The sequence below is a fragment of the Mustela nivalis genome, assembly GCF_964662115.1.
Source record: "Mustela nivalis genome assembly, chromosome: 8".
Taxonomy (NCBI): domain Eukaryota; kingdom Metazoa; phylum Chordata; class Mammalia; order Carnivora; family Mustelidae; genus Mustela; species Mustela nivalis.
In genome coordinates, this window is record NC_139027.1 from 118,392,414 (window position 1) to 118,409,612 (window position 17,199).

Sequence of the window (17,199 nt, forward strand, 5' to 3'; positions counted from 1 at the left end):
TACTCTTTCCTACACATTTGGATGGCCTACCCCCTGCCTTCCTTCAAGTCTCTGTTCAGATGTTCTCTTTTCAGGGAGACATTCCAGTAATATCCCTTTTTGAATTGCAAATCTGCCTCCCTTGGCATTTGCTGCCTCTTTCCTACTTAACTCTGTTCACCGCCTTCCCCACAGAACCAAGAGAACAGAGATTAGGCCTGGTTAGTTGGTTGGTTGGTTGGTGGTTGGTTCATTGGTTAGTAGGTAGATAAGTTGGTTGGTTGGCAGTTAGTTGGTTGGTTGATGGATTGCCCGGTTAGTTGGGTGGTTCACTGCTCTGTCTGCGGCACCTATCCCAGTATTTATTGAACAAATAAATTATTTAACCAAAAAAAGGCATATTCACTACCCCCAAAATTCAGCTGCAGTCATGGGAAGGAGAAGGGGAACAGGTAAAAGGAGAGCCCCTGGAAGACTAAACATTTACCCCAAGCAGAATAAATTCATCTAAGGGCTGCTTTAAACTGGAAAAGATGGATATAATTATCTTCTGAGTTTATGTACCATGGCACCCACCCACCCAGTGCCATGTCAACCTCCAACTGTCCCATCAGTGGGAGGGAAGTTCCTGGAAAATTCAGATGAGTTCTAGAAAATAGAGAAGCTACATTTGTTGCACAGCAGAATTTCAGTCTTGACCCCTCAACCTAATATAGGATTTCAAATTAGGAAATGAGTAAATTGGGGACACCTGGGTGGCTCAGTCAGTTAAGCATCAGACACTTGATTTCAGCTCAGGTCATGATCTCAGGGTTGTGAGACTGAGCCTTGTGTCTGGCTCCGTGCTGGGCGTGGAGTCTGTTTAAGAGTCTCTCTCTCTCTCTCTCTCTCTCTCTCATCCTCTGCCCCTCCCCCACCCTGACTTTCCCTTTCTCTAAAAGAGAAAAGGAAAAAAGAAATGAGTAAATTAGAACAGAATTAATAAATGGTGGAGCAAGGTCTAACTCGGGATTTGGAGGTGCTTCCCTCTTCCCCACGTGAGTGGTGTTTCATGCATGTGTCTACCATGAGCAAACACAAGCCGTCCATTCAGACCCTGACCCTGTCGAAAGATTGGAGTGATGCCGGGGGTGGCAAGAGTAGAAGCTTCTGTCAGACGGGAAAGAGGACTTGGTGCTAGCACCCTGGGCTGGGCGAGTTTGACAAGGACTCTTCGCTACTTAAAACCTTTCCAAGGCTATGGTACAGGGTCTGGCACAGACAGGCAATGGTGGTTGTGAGATCCTGTCTTCCCTAAGGCAGCTATGAATGGTGTGAAAGCCAAGTGATTTCAGGGACTAGTGTGAGAAAAGGTCGCTATTGCCTCCCTTGTTTCTTGCTTTCTCTGTCCTCCCCCACTCTCCTCACACACCAGACCTCCTTCCCTGACCCCTGGAGCTGACCAAAGAGAGGAGGTCTTGGGGGAGTGGGGGCTGACAGAAAAATCTGGAATTTACCCTTGGCACGTAAGGCTGGGTGCCAGCTCTCCTCTTATCAGGGCTTAGAAAATAAAGAGGTTACATTTGTTGCATCAAATTTCAGACTGTTCCACGTTGAGCCCTCAACCTGATTTATTATTCTAAACCAAAGAATGAGACATTGAAATTCAGAGGAGCCAAATCATTTGCTGAGGATGTCCCAGAGCTGACAAATGGTAGGGCAGGATCTCTCCCGGGATTTGGGGGCTCTTCCTTCTTTCCCAGATGAGTGGTGTTTCACGTTGCCACCCCGCCAGCCCTTCCTCCCAGGCGTCGGAGTGCCCTGGCTGAGATCCACTCTCTACCCTATCCCTCCCCTGAAGAGCTCTGGGTTACCTGAAATGACCTGGGACAAGAGCACCAGGACAGCCAAAGTTGGCATAAAAGGGCTTCGTCACTTCAGGCTCAGAGACCAGTCTCTGGTCGGACGAAGTGACAAGCCAAGGAGGAGAGGTCTGGACTCTCAGCTCCTTCTAATCAACTGGAACACACGCCATTTACACCCGCCTCAGTTTCCCAGGTTGTGCTCCATCCTGGAACAGCCTGCGTCCCTCAGAGCTCTCAGTCATCACCCTGACCTCACACCCACAGTGGGACCAACACCCCAGAGCTGACACGCCCCCCTCTATCCACTTTCACCTTTTAGAGACCAGCAAGGAGAAATCCCACAACAGCCAGAAGGATTGTTTTAATATATGTCAGCCCTCTTTATAACTCAACTTAAAACCCTCCAAGACTCCACTCATACACAGTCTTTATTTACTATGGCCCCGGAGTCCTGCATTATCCAGTCTAGAATTCCACCATTACCGCAGCTGGAATGTACGTGAAGTAAGCTCCTTTTTTCAGACGTAGTTTTCCAATTTGGGAGCAAAAGAGCAGAGAAGGAAAGACATTCATTCAGACCTTGGGAGGAATATGTCTATCAAATTTTTTTCCTCTCTAAGTGGCCCCACCATCCCCTGCTCTGTGTCAGGGAGGATTTGGGTATTGAGGGGGAGAGAGAAGTGAAAATATTCAGTTCCCGGTGCTGGCTCACCGGCAGTGGGACCCAGGGAGGGACACTGGTTCCCTCTCTGGGCTTCGGTCTCACCGATGAGCAGATTGGAAGAGCTGGGTTGTAGGGATCAAGCCAGTCCTCATACTCCGTTGTTCTCTGGATGCTGAAAATCAGGGCGAATTGGAATGCTACTGAACGTCATGTTTTTGCCAACAGAGGTCCTGTCTTTTCACTTTTGCTGGGAATGCAATGTCTGGAACAAACAGTACGGGTCATCAACAGTACCCTGAACGGGAAGAGTGGTCGTATTTTGAGGAGTCCAGAGAGGCTGGCGCTTCCGTGTTTGTGTAAAGACCAGGTTGCCTGCCCCTGACACTTGTGGTTTCTTCATCACCTTAAGGTACCCCATGGGCTACCAGCTCCTCCCACAGTGCACCTGTGGTCGCCGGCAGATGCTGCCTCTGATAACACCGGCATCCCCAACAAGCTGGTGTTGGAGACCCAGGCAAATGTTTTAAGGGAGGCACCCCAGCCTGAGTATCTTTCTGGAAAAGCTATAAACAGCCCCTCATTACCACTACCAACAGCTGCCCATGATCTCTTCTCGCAGTCGGCTTCGTGGAATCTTGGAGCTGTCCAGACCACAGTGGCATTCAGTCCTAGAGGCTTCTGTGCAGCCCAAAGCATGCCCGGGTCCCACTTGGGGCATTTCCCAACATTAACCCTTAGCACCTCTCATTTCCATATTTATTCAAGACTTGAAAGATGAAACAGAAATGTCCTCTTTTTCAACAACTTCCTTGGCTGGAGTTGGAGATGGGGGCAGATGGGCTAGAAAATGCGATCCTTCTTTTTTTTTTTCTTTCTTTTTCATGTGTTCAGAGGTCATTTCAACGTCCCAAAGAAAGCAAGTGAATACACTAAAAGCTTGCGTGCCTCCAACACGCATGCACTCTCCCCCCACTCCCCAACCCCCCAACCCCCACTTCTGGTGCTGCTTGGGTGCTCGCTCAGGGAGGACTTGGGACACCTCTTTGGTCAAGTGACACCTGAGACTCTGGCACTCACCATGACCATCGTAAAGCCCAGAGAAGGAGTCAAGACTGAGAAACAACGGTCCTACTAACTTGATGGTGGTGAGGCAGGATGGTTCACGGTGCAGTTTAAGATTAAGAGGCTACACCACTCAGTAAACTCATGAAAGCCCATTGTCAACGACAGGGTTGGTCTATGCGGCAGATCAGGTTCCAATTTGATGGGCAGCCAATCAATGAAGCAGACCCATGCGCAGCTGGAAACAGAGGATGAAGATACAACTGATGTATTCCAGCAGCAGACAGGTGTCTACTAAGAAGGGAACCTGCTATTTTACTCGAAGATTCAACTCTGTTCTTCCAGACCAGGAAGACATTCTCCATGAGAGAACTGCGATTTGGTTCCACCACATCCTGACTTAGTATCATTTTCTTGATTCTTTTATTGTCCCCTTCCCCATTCCTTTATTGTACATGAGGTGACTATGTACATGCACAAGCATATTGCATTTTCTTAAACTAAATGGCCAAGGGTGTGTTTTAATCGACATCAAATAGAGAAGGGATCCGGAAAGTACCCCATAATATGGAGTATTTTCTGTCTGTATTTAGCATCTGTGAAAATACCCCCTCTCTCTATTCGTGGCATGTTCATTCAGCTCTTATCTTTTTATTCTGGTAAGTTATTTTTCTCTCACTGTATAACAACAAAAACAAAAAAAGAGCAACATAAAAATCCTTACATACCTTGTTCAATTGGAGAATTTTAATGGTTTTCATTTATCATTATAAAACCAAGGACAATGTTATAACTTTTTTGTACATAGCTGTTATATGTAAGGCAATGTCTTTAAGCATGGATGAATTACTCTAAAAGAAATGAATCCTAGATCATTTTCCCTTCAAGTCAAGCATCCTGTTGTTTAAACAAACTTCTTGCTAAAAAAGAAAAAAAGAGAGAGAGAGAGAGAAAGTTTGCATGCCTAAATGACCTGTAGCACATTTTTTTTTTTCTTTAGGAAAGAAGGAACAAGGGCACAGATGTTTCCATTTGGGCAGAAACAACAATGTTCCTTGTTCATTGTCATAAACACCTAAAGATACATTAATGTCTTAGTAATAATAAACTTGACATGATGATGTATCTGTCTCCCAGAACTGCCACTGCAAAGGACCACAACCTGGGTTACTTAAAAGAATAAAATTTGTTTTCTAAGATGTTTAATTTATATATTTGAAAGAGAGAGAGCATGAGCAGGGAAAGGGCAGAAAGAGAAGGAGAAGCAGACTCTCCACTGAGCTGCGAGCCCCATTTTGGGGCTCAATCCCAGGACCCCGGGATCATGACCTGAGCCAAAGGCAGACACTTAACTGACTGAGCCACCCTCTTTTTTTTCTGCAAGGTGCCCCTCCCTTTTTTCTCCCCTTTTTTAAAGAGTATTTATCTATTTATTTCAGAGAAAGAGAGAGCAGAATTTTCTTCTCTCACACTTCTGGAGACGAAGTTCAAAACCAGTGTTGGCAGAATCACTTCCTCCTTGGGGGCTCCAAGGGAAAAATCTGTTCTGTGCTTCTCTCCTAGCTTCTGGCGGTTGCCTAGTGTCCCCTGGCCTGCAGCTGTGTCACCCCAGTCTCTGCTTCCATTGTCACATGGCTTCTCCCTGAGGGTCTCTGTCCAAATTTTCCTCCTTTCCCCGCCCAGTCCAATCCAGTACAACTTCACTTTAATGCAATTACATCTGCAAAGACCCTATTTCCTGATAAGTCACATTCATAGGTGCTTAGCGTTGGGATTTGAACATCTCTCTTTTGGGGGCTGGGGCGGGGGCAGGGGGCACATGCAATTCAATCCACAACAGACAGCTTTTTAAAATTCTTATTCTGAATAATATTGAACACCTTTTCACATGTTCACATGTCTTTTAATTCTTTTTTGGGAATTGTCTATTCGTATTTTTGTCCATTGTCTTTCAGACTTCTACACCAGCTCCCTTGTGGACCCCACTACCATCCTGAACAGATCTTCACTTTCCCAGCTCCTTCTGCAATTGAATAGAGTTTAATTCTGGGACGCCTGAGTGTCTCAGTGGGTTAAGTCTCTGCCTTTGGCTCAGGTCATGATCTCAGGGTCCTGGGATGGAAACCCACATCGGGGTCTCTGCTAGGCAGGGAGCCTGCTTCCCTCTCTCTCTCTCTCTGCCTGCCTCTCTGCCTACTTATAATCTCTGTCTATCAAGTAAATAAATAAACTCTGAATAAAGTTTAATTCTCATAATAAATTCCTTGGCCCCTAATACTGATAACGGTTCTGCTCCTTAACAGATCGAACCTCAAGGAACACACTATTTAAAGAGATGAACCTCCTTAACGGAAGTGAACACGGTAGTGGCAGGTTTCTAGCCTGTAGGCACTGTGTCCCTTTCTCCCCACTGACTCCTCTTCATCATCAAGGTTTCAGAAGGAGTTGTTTGGAGGGTTCTGGGTGGCACAGTTGGTTGGGCCACCGACTCTTGGTTTCCGCTCAGGTGGCGACCTCTGGTCCTGATATGGGGGCTCTGGGATCATGTCCCATGTCATCAGTCCCACACTGGACTCTGCACTCAGCCGGGAGTCTGCTTGGGACTGTCTCTCTCTCCCTCAGCCCCTCCCCACCACACTCCCTAGCTCACTCTATAAAATAAATAATCTTAAAAAAAAAAAAAAAGTTGTTTATACTTCCTGACCTCATTATTTCTATTTTTCAGTCTTCAACCTCCTCATTCTGTTGCCCCTACGGAAATAGTTTTGGAGTCATTTTGTCTTGTAAACCCTATATATGCTTTTGTACCCTTGACGCCAGTGAGGGTAGCATCTAGTCAGGAAATGGAAGGCAACAGGACGTTTAACTCCAGGAATTGGTCACACGTTGTTGGAAGACTGAAAGAACAAGAGAACCCTGAAAACAGAAGAGTGACTACAGAAAGAAAGGGAGACAAAGGGACTTTCCGGACCTGGGAGTTCAGAGGAGGGACCCCAACAGCTGATTCCTGGATCTCTGGGGAAGGACTCTGCCCCGGGTCCAGAAGACCTGCCCCCAAGGGTAAAAGGCACACGGCGCGGTTGGCCCTCGGATGGCGGAGGGCACCGCCAGTCTGGTGCTGGGAGCTTCATCTCTCACCGTTCTCCCGGTTTCCCTCCGGTCACATCATATTTCTCACTCTCATCCCCAACGTAAGCCTCAGGGCCGACTTCTTCTGCCTGGGACTCCAGGTGGGCTCACCTGCAGGTGCCCTCACCCTCTGGGCGAGGTCTCCCCAGTCCCTCTGCGGTCCGCGTGCGTGGCGCCCCCTGGCGGTCCTTCGGTGCAGGCGGTTTAGAGCTGGTGGAAGGACCTTGGACGCGGTTGCCAGCCCCCCTGCCCGCCCCCTCCTACTCCACTCCACCCCCACTGACCAAATGACCGCAGGAGGCGTGCCAGCTCAAAGTGTGTGGCTGCAGACCCTGGGCTCCGGGAGCGCGGGGGCTGAAGCCGTGGGCGGCTGAGGGCACGTGCGGGTGACATAGGTCCCGCTGAACAAAGGGACCTCCAGCCAGAGACCGGAGCCCTGTCCCATTCGTTTTGCCATCCCCTCGGACTTGCAGCCTCACCTTGGGCCACTTCCAGCCATGAAGCTCCTGTTGCTGACTCTGGCCGCTCTGCTGCTCTTGTCCCAGCTCACGCCAGGTAACCTGGACCCCCTTGGGGAGGGGCAGGGTGTGCAGACTGAGACCTGGTCCTGGAATCCCCAGGCCCGGGAGGTTGGGCTGCCCAGTTTCGGGAGCTCCCCTTTTGGAAGCACGGAGAGGAGGCGCCCTCGCCCACAGCTGGTGCCAGAGCTTAGGTGCCAACCACGACACCTAGAGCTTCTGGCCCAGCCGTGCCATCCATCTGCGCTCTCTCAGGAAGCAGGTGCAGGGTCTTGCACCTGAAAAAGAATGGAAGGGGTGCGCGGGAGAAGCAAGAAGAAGAGGGCAACCGTGGACCTTTTAGCAATAGTCCCCAGAATGTTCTCGGCTTTGTAAAGATCACAACCACCTCAACCAGAGAGAAAAACTCACATACACTGTTGCTGCCTCTGTGCCAGACCCTGTGTGGGAGCCTAGGGCCACAGAGATAAATGACAATGGCCCTGGGGGAGACAACGAAGGACATTTACGACCCAGGGTGGCATGAGCTCTGACAGAGGGGGTCTAGGGATCTGAGGTGCACATGGGAGGGACCAGCCCGGTCTGAGGGCCAGGAGAGTCCTCCTGACGGGATACCCTGAGTCCTGAAAAGTATGCTGAGATTAGAAGGAGACAGAGAAGAGAAGGAAGCAGGAAAGGTGGCCCAGACAGAAATCAGCTTTTGCAAAGAAAGATCCAGCTGTGGAAGAGAGCATGGGGCCTTCAGAAAACTGGCACACCACTGGGGCAAGGGGCATGGTGAGGGGGAAACTGAGGAAACATTCAAGGTCCAGGTCTGGAGGGGCCTTGTCTACCAGATGAGGGGGCCATGGGAAGACTAACCGGGTTCAGGCCATGTTCAGACTTGCCCATCCCCCACCCCACTTCTGGCCTCACTATCCGCCCCTCCCGTTCAGCTGGCTGAAGCTTCCCCCAAATGTGACAAAATAGTTTTTAATATCTTTGATGAATTTTTATTCATTGCAATCTTTATTGCTGCAGAAAGTCAAGTTGTCCCATCTTTGACTTGTGGTAGCCTTATTACATATATCCCTGCTGGTTTGTGATAGTTTCCTTGTGAGAAAACCCAGCTTAGAGACACCACAAGAAACACATTTGCAGTCCGATGGAGTTAGACATATTAACTTGGCACAAAGGAAAATACACTATAAAGGAACTGTGGGACAAAAGACGGAACAAATAAGGTTTTTATAGGATTAAAGAGAGGGACGGAGTTTGGGTAAAATGTAAACGAAGTTATGTGTTTTGTTTTGTTTCAAGTTTTTATTTAAATTGTAGTTAACTTACAGTGTAATATTGGCTACAGGAGTAGAATTTAGTGATTCATCACTCACATACAACACCCAGTGCTCACCACTTAAGCCACTTAAGCCACTCCTTAATGCTCATCACCCAGTTAGCCCATTCCCCCCCCCCAAAAGCCCGTCGAGCAACTCTGTTTGTCTTCCATAGCCAAAAGTCTCTTATGATTTGCTCCCCTCTCTCTTCTTTTTTTCTTTCCCCTATGTTCATCTGTTTTGTTTCCTAAATTCCACATATGAGTGAAATCATACGACATTTGTCTTTCTCTGTGAAGTAATGTTTAATAGACTTCATGTGAAAAGGGTTTAACACCAGGCCAAGACTGAGAAACGGATTCAGGGTTTCATTTCCATGGAAAGTACAAAATGAAGAGAGATGTGGAATTTTGTATCCCAAAATCCCTTCTCTGACAATCTGCTCTTGGCTCTGAAATCAAGGATACTTTTCTGTTTTGAGAGAATGGCTCCTCAGGAAAGAATGTAATGTTCCAGTCCTGCCCCTATGATTTCAAACACAAAATTTCTGAAAGATGTGACTTGAGACTTTGTCCTTTTGTTAAGTGACAAAAGCAGTTTCACTGGTTTGTAGCTGGTTATCTGGGGTGACAAGACATTCTAGGCTCATCTTGTACAATTCCTGCCCGAGGTCTTGAAATCTTCATTTCTTCAAGAAGCTCTGTGGTTTTTGTTGTTGTTGTTGTTTTTCTAAATAGGGAAGTGGTACTTCAGAACCGTGATCTAGATGCTAAAGATATTCAATCCTACTAAATTAGTCTTTCATTCCACGTCTTTTCAGTAGACAGAACTGGGTGGGAAAATCAACACATTGAATACATATAAAATATCTCATGAATTCATATTAATACTTCCTATTCAAAGTGACCTTGATTAGACATGATAGGGCACACTTAATGAGTAATATTCCTTTTTTTTAAAGATTTTATTTATTTATTTATTTGACAGAGAGAGAGAGAGATCACAAGTAGGCAGAGAGCAGGCAGAGAAAGAGGAGGAAGCAGGCACTCCGTGGAGCCCAATGCAGGGCTCAATCCCAGGACCGTGGGATCATGACCTGAAGTGAAGGCAGAGGCTTAATCCATTGAGCCATCCAGGCGCCCCAATGAGTGCTATTCCTATCAGGAGAAAAAGCACCACTAACAAAAGTGTGCACCCGGGACCAGAGTCCTGTTGGGAATATCCAGGAAAAGCCACCGGAAATAAACTCATGAGTGTTAGAAGTCAGACTATATGGTTCACTCAACAAATGCTTTGGTTGCTTACGTGGATGCCTTCACTCACACACACACACATCAGAACGCTTTCTGAGGGGGCATCTGGGTGACTCAGTGGGTTAAAGCCTCTGCCTTCAGCTCAGGTCATGATCCCAGGGTCCTAAGATCGAGCTCTGCATGAGGCTCTCTGCTCTGCGGGGAGCCTGCTTCCCTTCCTCTCTCTCTGCCTGCCTCTCTGCCTACTTGTGATCTCTGTCTATCAAATAAATAAATAAATAAATATTTAAACAAAAAAAAAAAAAGAAAGAAAGAAAGCTTTCTGGGAAATATGAGTGTAGCAGACATTACCAACAATTCCACATGTGTCTCCTTCACATGGCAAGATGATGTCTAATCCAAGCTGATGATGGACAATGGCTTTCTGCAACTCCTAGAATTGTCAAAAGACTATGGTAGTATTTTTAGTGACACTGTCAGCGCTCTGATGACTTCACAAAGGAGCACGTGGAAAACTCGGGTGCTGCCCTGAACTTCTCCAGTGCCCTCCAGACTGTTTCCCTAGAAATTGCCATCATATAAAACCTATCTCCAGGGCTAGTAAGCCCATCTAGCTTGATTTCAAGTTCTTCAGCTTCTTCGCGCAATTCTTTTCATCACCACATGAGAACAGGTGTTTTGCAGAAGAATATACGCATCCCCAACCACTGAGTTCAAGAGCGAGAGTTTGATTCCTGACATCAAAAGGCAATAAATTGGGACGCCTGGGTGGCTCAGTTGGTTAAGCAGCTGCCTTCGGCTCAGGTCATGATCCCAGCGTCCTAGGATCAAGTCCCACATCGGGCTCTTTGCCCCGCGGGGAGCCTGCCTCTCCCTCTGACTCTGCCTGCCACTCTGTCTGTGCTCTCTCTCTCTCTCTGACAAATAAATAAATAAAATCTTAAAAAAAAAAAAAAAGTCAATAAATTGTTCCAACTTAATCCAACTGTACTGCAAGGAAAGAAAAAGGATCTGGGCAAGATATCGTGACCTTCTACAATTTGCTGGGGGGAGAAAAACAGTAAACATTGGACCCATGAACAAATTATGAGTCACTTAGGCTCTTCGGGGCCTTGTGTCAGTTTAGCAAGTTTTAATTTCAACATACGGCAAGTTCTTTCTATTTTTTCTGAGGGTTGAGAATGATAAGGACGGCATGATTTTTGGCAAAACTGCCCTTCCTTAATTAATATCCCAGGAAAAAGAGCACCTCAGTCACTGGAAAGGTGGGTAGGCTTTCCCAAATAGGAAGACAAACTACAATTGTTTTTTTTTTGTTTTTTTTGTTTTTTTAAAGATTTTATTTATTTATCAGAGAGAGGAGTGGGGAGAGAGCAAGCACAGGCAGGCAGAATGGTAGGCAGAGGCAGAGGGAGAAGCAGGCTCCCCGCTGAGCAAGGAGCCCGATGTGGGACTCGATCCCAGGACGCTGGGATCATGACCTGAGCTGAAGGCAGCTGCCTAACCAACTGAGCCACCCAGGTGTCCCACTACAATTGTTTTTAATCACAGGAAACACTGTTGCTTTCTGGCAAGGAAAAGCCTCTGGTCCTCCACAGAAAAGGCAGACAGAAGTGAGTACATATTCGAATCCTTGAGATTTAGGCAGCCATGCAGAGTCCGTGAGACAGTGGTTCCTTTTCCTGTCCCACTTTTGCTGTTTTTCCGGGGGTTATTAAGCTGAAGAAAGGGACATATACTGGCGCTGCCCTCACTGATCAGTTCAAACTTCTCCACCAGTGTCGTCTTAGGCAAGTTTCCGGGGCAGCAGCTGGCTCCGTCAGTGGAGCACGTGATTCCTGATGGGGTTGGGTTCAAGCCCCATGTTAGGTGTAGAGATTACTTAAAAACAAAATCTTTTAAAAAAAGAAGAACAAGAGTCTATGGGTTTTCTTTATTGTGATGGGTCAAATGTTCCACCAAGCTCCATTTCGTACAATCCGGAAAGAAGCACCCGTTAGCCATTTTAGTGTCTGCATCACACGTCAGATTTCTCTCAGTGTATTTTTTCAGAACCTAGTTCTTGTGATGGTAGTCTGCTCAGGGTTCAAAAGATGTTTTAAAAGATAATTAAAAAAAAAAAAAAAAAAAAAAAAACTAGGGTTGCCTGGGTGGCTCTGTCAGTTAAGCTTCTGCCTTCAGCTCAGGTCATAATCCCGGGGTCCTGGGATCAAGCCCCACGTTGGGCTCCCTGCTTCTCCCTCTTCTCCCCACTCAAGTTCTTTGTCGTTATTTCTGTCTCTCTTTCTCTCTCAAATAATAAAATAAATAAAACCTTGAAAAAAACAATTCCTGGCTCATATATATATGTATGTATACTTATATGTACATATGAGCTCGTGTTAAAGATTTTATATAACTCATAATGAAAGAACAAGAAGATTTTATAACTGGATCAAAGCATAAATAGGAACTGGTTTTCCTGGGCGCCTGGGTGGCTCAGTGGGTTAAGCCTCTGCCTTTGGCTCAGATCATGATCCCAGGGTCCTGGGATCGAGCCCTGCATCGGGCTCTCTGCTCAGCAGGGAGCCTGCTTCCTCCTCTCTCTCTGCCTGCCTCTCTGCCTACTTGTGATTTCTGTCTGTCAAATAAATAAATAAAATCTTTAAAAAAAAAAAAAAAAGAAAGAAAGAAAGAAACTGGTCCCCCACCCCGCCATGGTGCAGGGGAAGAGAGGGAATCCACTGAACCTCTATGCAAAAGAATATACTTGAAAATAGAGAGAAATAATTTTTTTAAAGATTTTATTTATTTATTTGACAGAGAGAGATCAGTAGGCAGAGAGGCAGGAAGGCAGAGAGAGACTGAGAAGCAGGATCCTTGCTTGCGGAGCAGAGAGCCCCATGCGGGCCTTGATCCCAGGACCCTGAGATCATGACCTGAGCCGAAGGTAGAGGTTTAACCCACTGAGCCACCCAGGCACTCCTAGAGAAATAATTATTTTTGCCCTTTATTGTTTATCAACAGCTCATAGAGTCGTAAAATAATTCCCACATAATCAAAATCAGATAACCCTAAAGACTGTGATCTACCTAGACCAAGCATGATTGACACTATTGATCATTATTGACCTTTTGGCACTTTGGGCTAGATAGTCCTTTGTTGTGGCTGTCCATTAGAGGATATCTAGCGGAATCCTTGGCCTCTACTGACTAATTGCCAATAGCACCTCTCGCCAGTTGCAGCAACTAAAAATGTCTCCACACAGTTCATTCCAAACATCCCCTCGGGAGCAAAATCACCCCAGCTGAGAACCCCTGCCCCAGACGATGCATTTTTTCAATGAAGCACAGATTTCTCCCAAGACTTTCTCCCCTGTATTGTTCAAAAGGTCGTCTCAAAGAAAGCTTACTCCCAATTACAAAATACACCTGGTCAAAACCTACAGCAGGAAGAAGGAAATAATAAAATTTACAAATTAATGAAACTTAAAATTAACCTACAAAGGAAGGAAACGGAGAAGAGTCAGGGCTTTAACTGTCCGAAGAAAGTGGCTTAACAGACACAACTGGAGGTCCCAGGCTTCGTTCAGCTGCCAGAGCCCCTGAAAACCGAGTCAGAGCAGGCGTGGGGCTTTTCAGAACAGAGAAGGGTGTATAGGTCCTCATTTGGTTCAAGCAAAGGATTTCACCTTTAACTGCTGCAAAACCTGTGGCTGGAATAGAAAAACTGTCCCATATTCGTGTGCCTCTAGGTTTAGGTCATAGGTGCCATCCCACCCCAAAACTGTCAGAACACTTCTTCCGGGAGCTGTTTTGGCAAGTCTTGCAATCTGTTGATTGAGCAAGATCCTGGGACAGGAAAGGCCCCCCCAAAATATGGAAGGGCTGTTGCCAGGGGCTCCAGGGAAGGGGAAAATGGGGGTTACTGTTGAATGAGTAAAAGAACTTCAGTCTTAATGAGATGAAGAGTTATGCAGGTGGCTGGCGATGATGGCTACCCACCATGTATTTAACACCGTCGAACTGTGTGCTTTAAAATGGCTATGATGGCAAATTTTATATTATGTGTTCATAACTGTAATTAATGAGAAAAAACCTAAGTGCAGCCACCTCTTAATGATAGACTTTTGCAAAAAATATAAAAAATAAATAAATAAATAAATAAATAAAATTATGAAGAAAGTGTTGGAATGTTAGCCAAAAACAAAGCCAAAAAACAACCAGTATGGATGACCCATGAACACTCACTGAGTGAAAGAAGCTAGACACAAAAGGCCACGTGGTATATAATTCTGTTGGCATAAAATGTCCATAGTAGGCCCATCAACAGAGTGGAGGGCAAACTGGTGATTGCCCAGTGCTGGGGAGAGGCGTGCAGGGTTTCTCTTTGGGATGATTAGAAAGTTCTGGAATTGGATGATGGTGATGGTTGCATAACACTGTTAATATACTTAATGCCCCTGAACCATGCACTTTGAAATGCTTGATAGGTACCTGGCTGGCTCAGTTGGAGGAGCATGCTATCTTGATCTCGGGGTCATGGGTTTGAGCCTCACATTGAGTGTGGAGATTACATAAATAAATAAACAAATAAACAAACTTAAAAAAAAATGCTTACACTATAAGTTTTACATTCTTTGTATTTTACCACAATGTTTAAAAAGGGAAAGAAAGAAAAAGGAGGCCAATGGTCAAAGGCAAGGGAAACTAAATACCTGCTTTAATACTTCTTCTCAGGGCTGACCCTGTCTCCATTCTTCTTTCTTTTTTATGTCAGGCGGCACCCAAAAATGCTGGAATCTTCACGGCAGATGCCGCCAGAAATGCTCCAAGAGGGAGAGGGCCTACGTTTACTGTACCAATAATAAACTGTGCTGTGTGAAGCCCAAGTTCCAGCCAAGAGAAAAGCTATGGCCATTTTAAGTTCTTTGAAGCCTCAAGCCATGAAAACGCAGATGGAGCTGCCCTGAGTCTGACCGCAGTGGATTCCTAAATTCTGTCAATAAACACGTGTGGGGCGCCTAGGTGGCTCAGTGGCTTAAGCCACTGCCTTCGGCTCAGGTCATGATCTCAGGGTCCTGGGATCGAGTCCCGCATCGGGCTCTCTGCTCCGCAGGGGGCCTGCTTCCCTTCCTCTCTCTCTGCCTGCCTCTCTGCCTACTTGTGATCTCTGTCTGTCAAATAAATAAATAAAATCTTTAAAAAAATAATAATAAATTAAAAAAAAAAAAAAACACGTGCGGCTGATCTCTGTGTCCGTCTCTTGTCTACCCCAGCAGTACTCAGGAAATCCCCTTTCAGGTGAAGTCAAAATATTTTCATAACAATAATAATAAAAGGGTATTTGCCTTTTTCAGTCTCGCTGTCTCACAAGTGTGCAGTGGAATCTTCCGGAATCTATATGACATATGATGATATCATTGTTCCATGGGTTGATGAAAAGTGTGTTTATGTATCCTGACGTTCCTGGAATTTTTTAAGGTAGCAGGGTGTTCATTTTCAGAGATTAACTCAGATTGTTCTCGATAATTCTATTGTGCTCTTACAGCCATCTTTAGTCATTATTAATCTCTGTAACCTCATGATCATCTAATAATAAATCATTACTTTGAAGAGCCTCCTGGGTGGCTCAGTCCACTAACCCTCTGCCCTTGGCTCAGGTTGTGATCCTGGGGTCCTGGGGTCCTGGGATCGAACCATATGGTCAGCTCCCTGCTCAGCGGGGAGCTCTCCCTCTCCCTCTGCTACTCCCTCTGCTTATGCTCTCTATCTCTCTCAAATAAATAAATAAAAATCTTTTAAAAATCATTACTTTAACATTCCAAAATGTTCCTTTGTACCTGTATGCAAACCTGAGGAGAACCGAGAACACTTCACTCTCTTGGTTTGCAGAAGCTACAGTCTCCCTGAGTGAAAACAACACTTACTCTACACTCCACAGTTCCTTTAAATACAATTTCTAGCATACAATTGAAAGATATTAAAAGACCTTGACAAAGGAAGGAAAATAAGATGCATAACATAACCAACTGACTAAAAATAGCCAATAGCAGCAAATCCAAACATGGAACAGGTGTTGGACTTCACAGACAACTTTAAAGTAACTATTACAAACATGTTAAACTAATTAGAGGGAAAGGTTAAAAGGATGAATAATTTAAACTAATACACAGAGAAATACTATATCATTTTTTATTGCTACATGACAAATCACTCTAAAACCTAGTAGGTTAAAATAACAACTATTCATTAATTCCCAGGTTTCTGTGTGTGAATTGAGTGATTCTTCTTGTATTCTCAGCTGGGGTCACCCATATGTATGACTGCATCTCTGTCCATGTGACCTTTCTGTTTCAAGGAAGTTAACCTTGGCTTCTCACACGGATAATTAAGTCTAAGAGGGTAAAAGCCCCAATATGCAGCATTTTCAAACTTCCATTATCATGCTTTCTTAAATCCCATTGACCAAAGCAATATTTGCTTTTTAACTTATATTTTAGTTAGTTAACATACAGTGCAATATTGGTTTCAGGAGTAGAATTTAGTGTTTCATCACTTATATATAATACCCAGTGCTCACCACAAGTGCCCCCTTTAAAGCCCAATGCATTTAGCTCATTACCCCTCACTGCCCACCCCCCCCACTATCACCTCCCCACTAGCAACCCAACTTTGTTCCCTATGATTAAGTGTATTACACTAAGTGAAATATGTCAGTCAGAGAAAGACAAACACTATATGATCCCACTCATATGTGGAATTCAAAAAGAAAACAGAGAACACATGGGAAGGGGGAAGGAAAAAAAGGAGAGAGGGAAAAAACCTAAGAGACTCTTACTGATCGGAAAGGGAAAGGGGAAGGGACAGAGGGAAAGGGAGAGAGAGAATCATCAAGCAGAGGCCTCGCTGAGCAGGGAGCCCCAGGCAGGGCTCAATCCTGGCACTCGGAGATCATAACCTGAGTGAAAGGCAGATGCTTAAAGGATGGAGCCATCCAAGCGCCCCCAACATGACTTTTACTAAGGCATCTTTTCAGCTTCTGCTCATATTACAAACTGCTTATTCTCTGCATTTCCCAAGTCTGTTCCCAATTTTTTTTTAAGATTTTATTTATTTATTTGACAGACAGAGATCACAAGTAGTCAGAAAGGCAGACAGAGAGAGAGGAGGAAGCAGGCCTTCCGCCAAGCAGAGAGCCTGACGCCAGGCTTGAACCCAGGACCCTGGGATCATGACTCGAGCGGAAGGCGGAGGCTTTAACCCTCTGAGCCACCCAGGTGCCCCATGTTCCCAAATTCTTGGAATAGAATCTTCCTGATATAGTTCATCATTTTGTACCAAGCCACCTGGTAGGTCGCTGGCTTGGGGAGATCCCCACCTCTTATCCAATCACCTGTGTCTGGGGCATGCAGATGGCAGGGGGAGTGGTCTCCTGGCCTGCATATGACTGTCA

The 17,199-nt window shown here is 45.6% G+C and overlaps 1 protein-coding gene and 1 pseudogene across 2 annotated transcripts; both read left to right on the forward strand.

The window, feature by feature from the left end:
- Nucleotides 1-3,565: 3,565 nt before the first annotated feature.
- On the forward strand, nt 3,566-3,847 carry LOC309870800 (small ubiquitin-related modifier 2-A pseudogene; annotated as a pseudogene). The gene has a single exon. The product of its transcript is annotated as a small ubiquitin-related modifier 2-A pseudogene (transcript).
- A 3,128-nt stretch (nt 3,848-6,975) lies between these two features.
- Nucleotides 6,976-14,756, forward strand: DEFB123 (defensin beta 123). Its single transcript, XM_082743837.1, has 2 exons — nt 6,976-7,233; nt 14,524-14,756. Exons 1-2 carry the CDS (start codon nt 7,176-7,178, stop codon nt 14,667-14,669), a joined length of 204 nt encoding a protein of 67 aa, XP_082599963.1. The 5' UTR covers nt 6,976-7,175; the 3' UTR covers nt 14,670-14,756.
- Nucleotides 14,757-17,199: the final 2,443 nt, after the last annotated feature.

Bases quoted from the DNA above. Each gene is read 5' to 3' on its own strand.
- DEFB123 (XM_082743837.1), top strand. From the start codon at position 7,176: ATGAAGCTCCTGTTGCTGACTCTGGCCGCTCTGCTGCTCTTGTCCCAG. The intron at 7,234-14,523 runs GTAACCTGGACC...TTTTTATGTCAG, and splicing joins CTTGTCCCAGCTCACGCCAG to GCGGCACCCAAAAATGCTGG.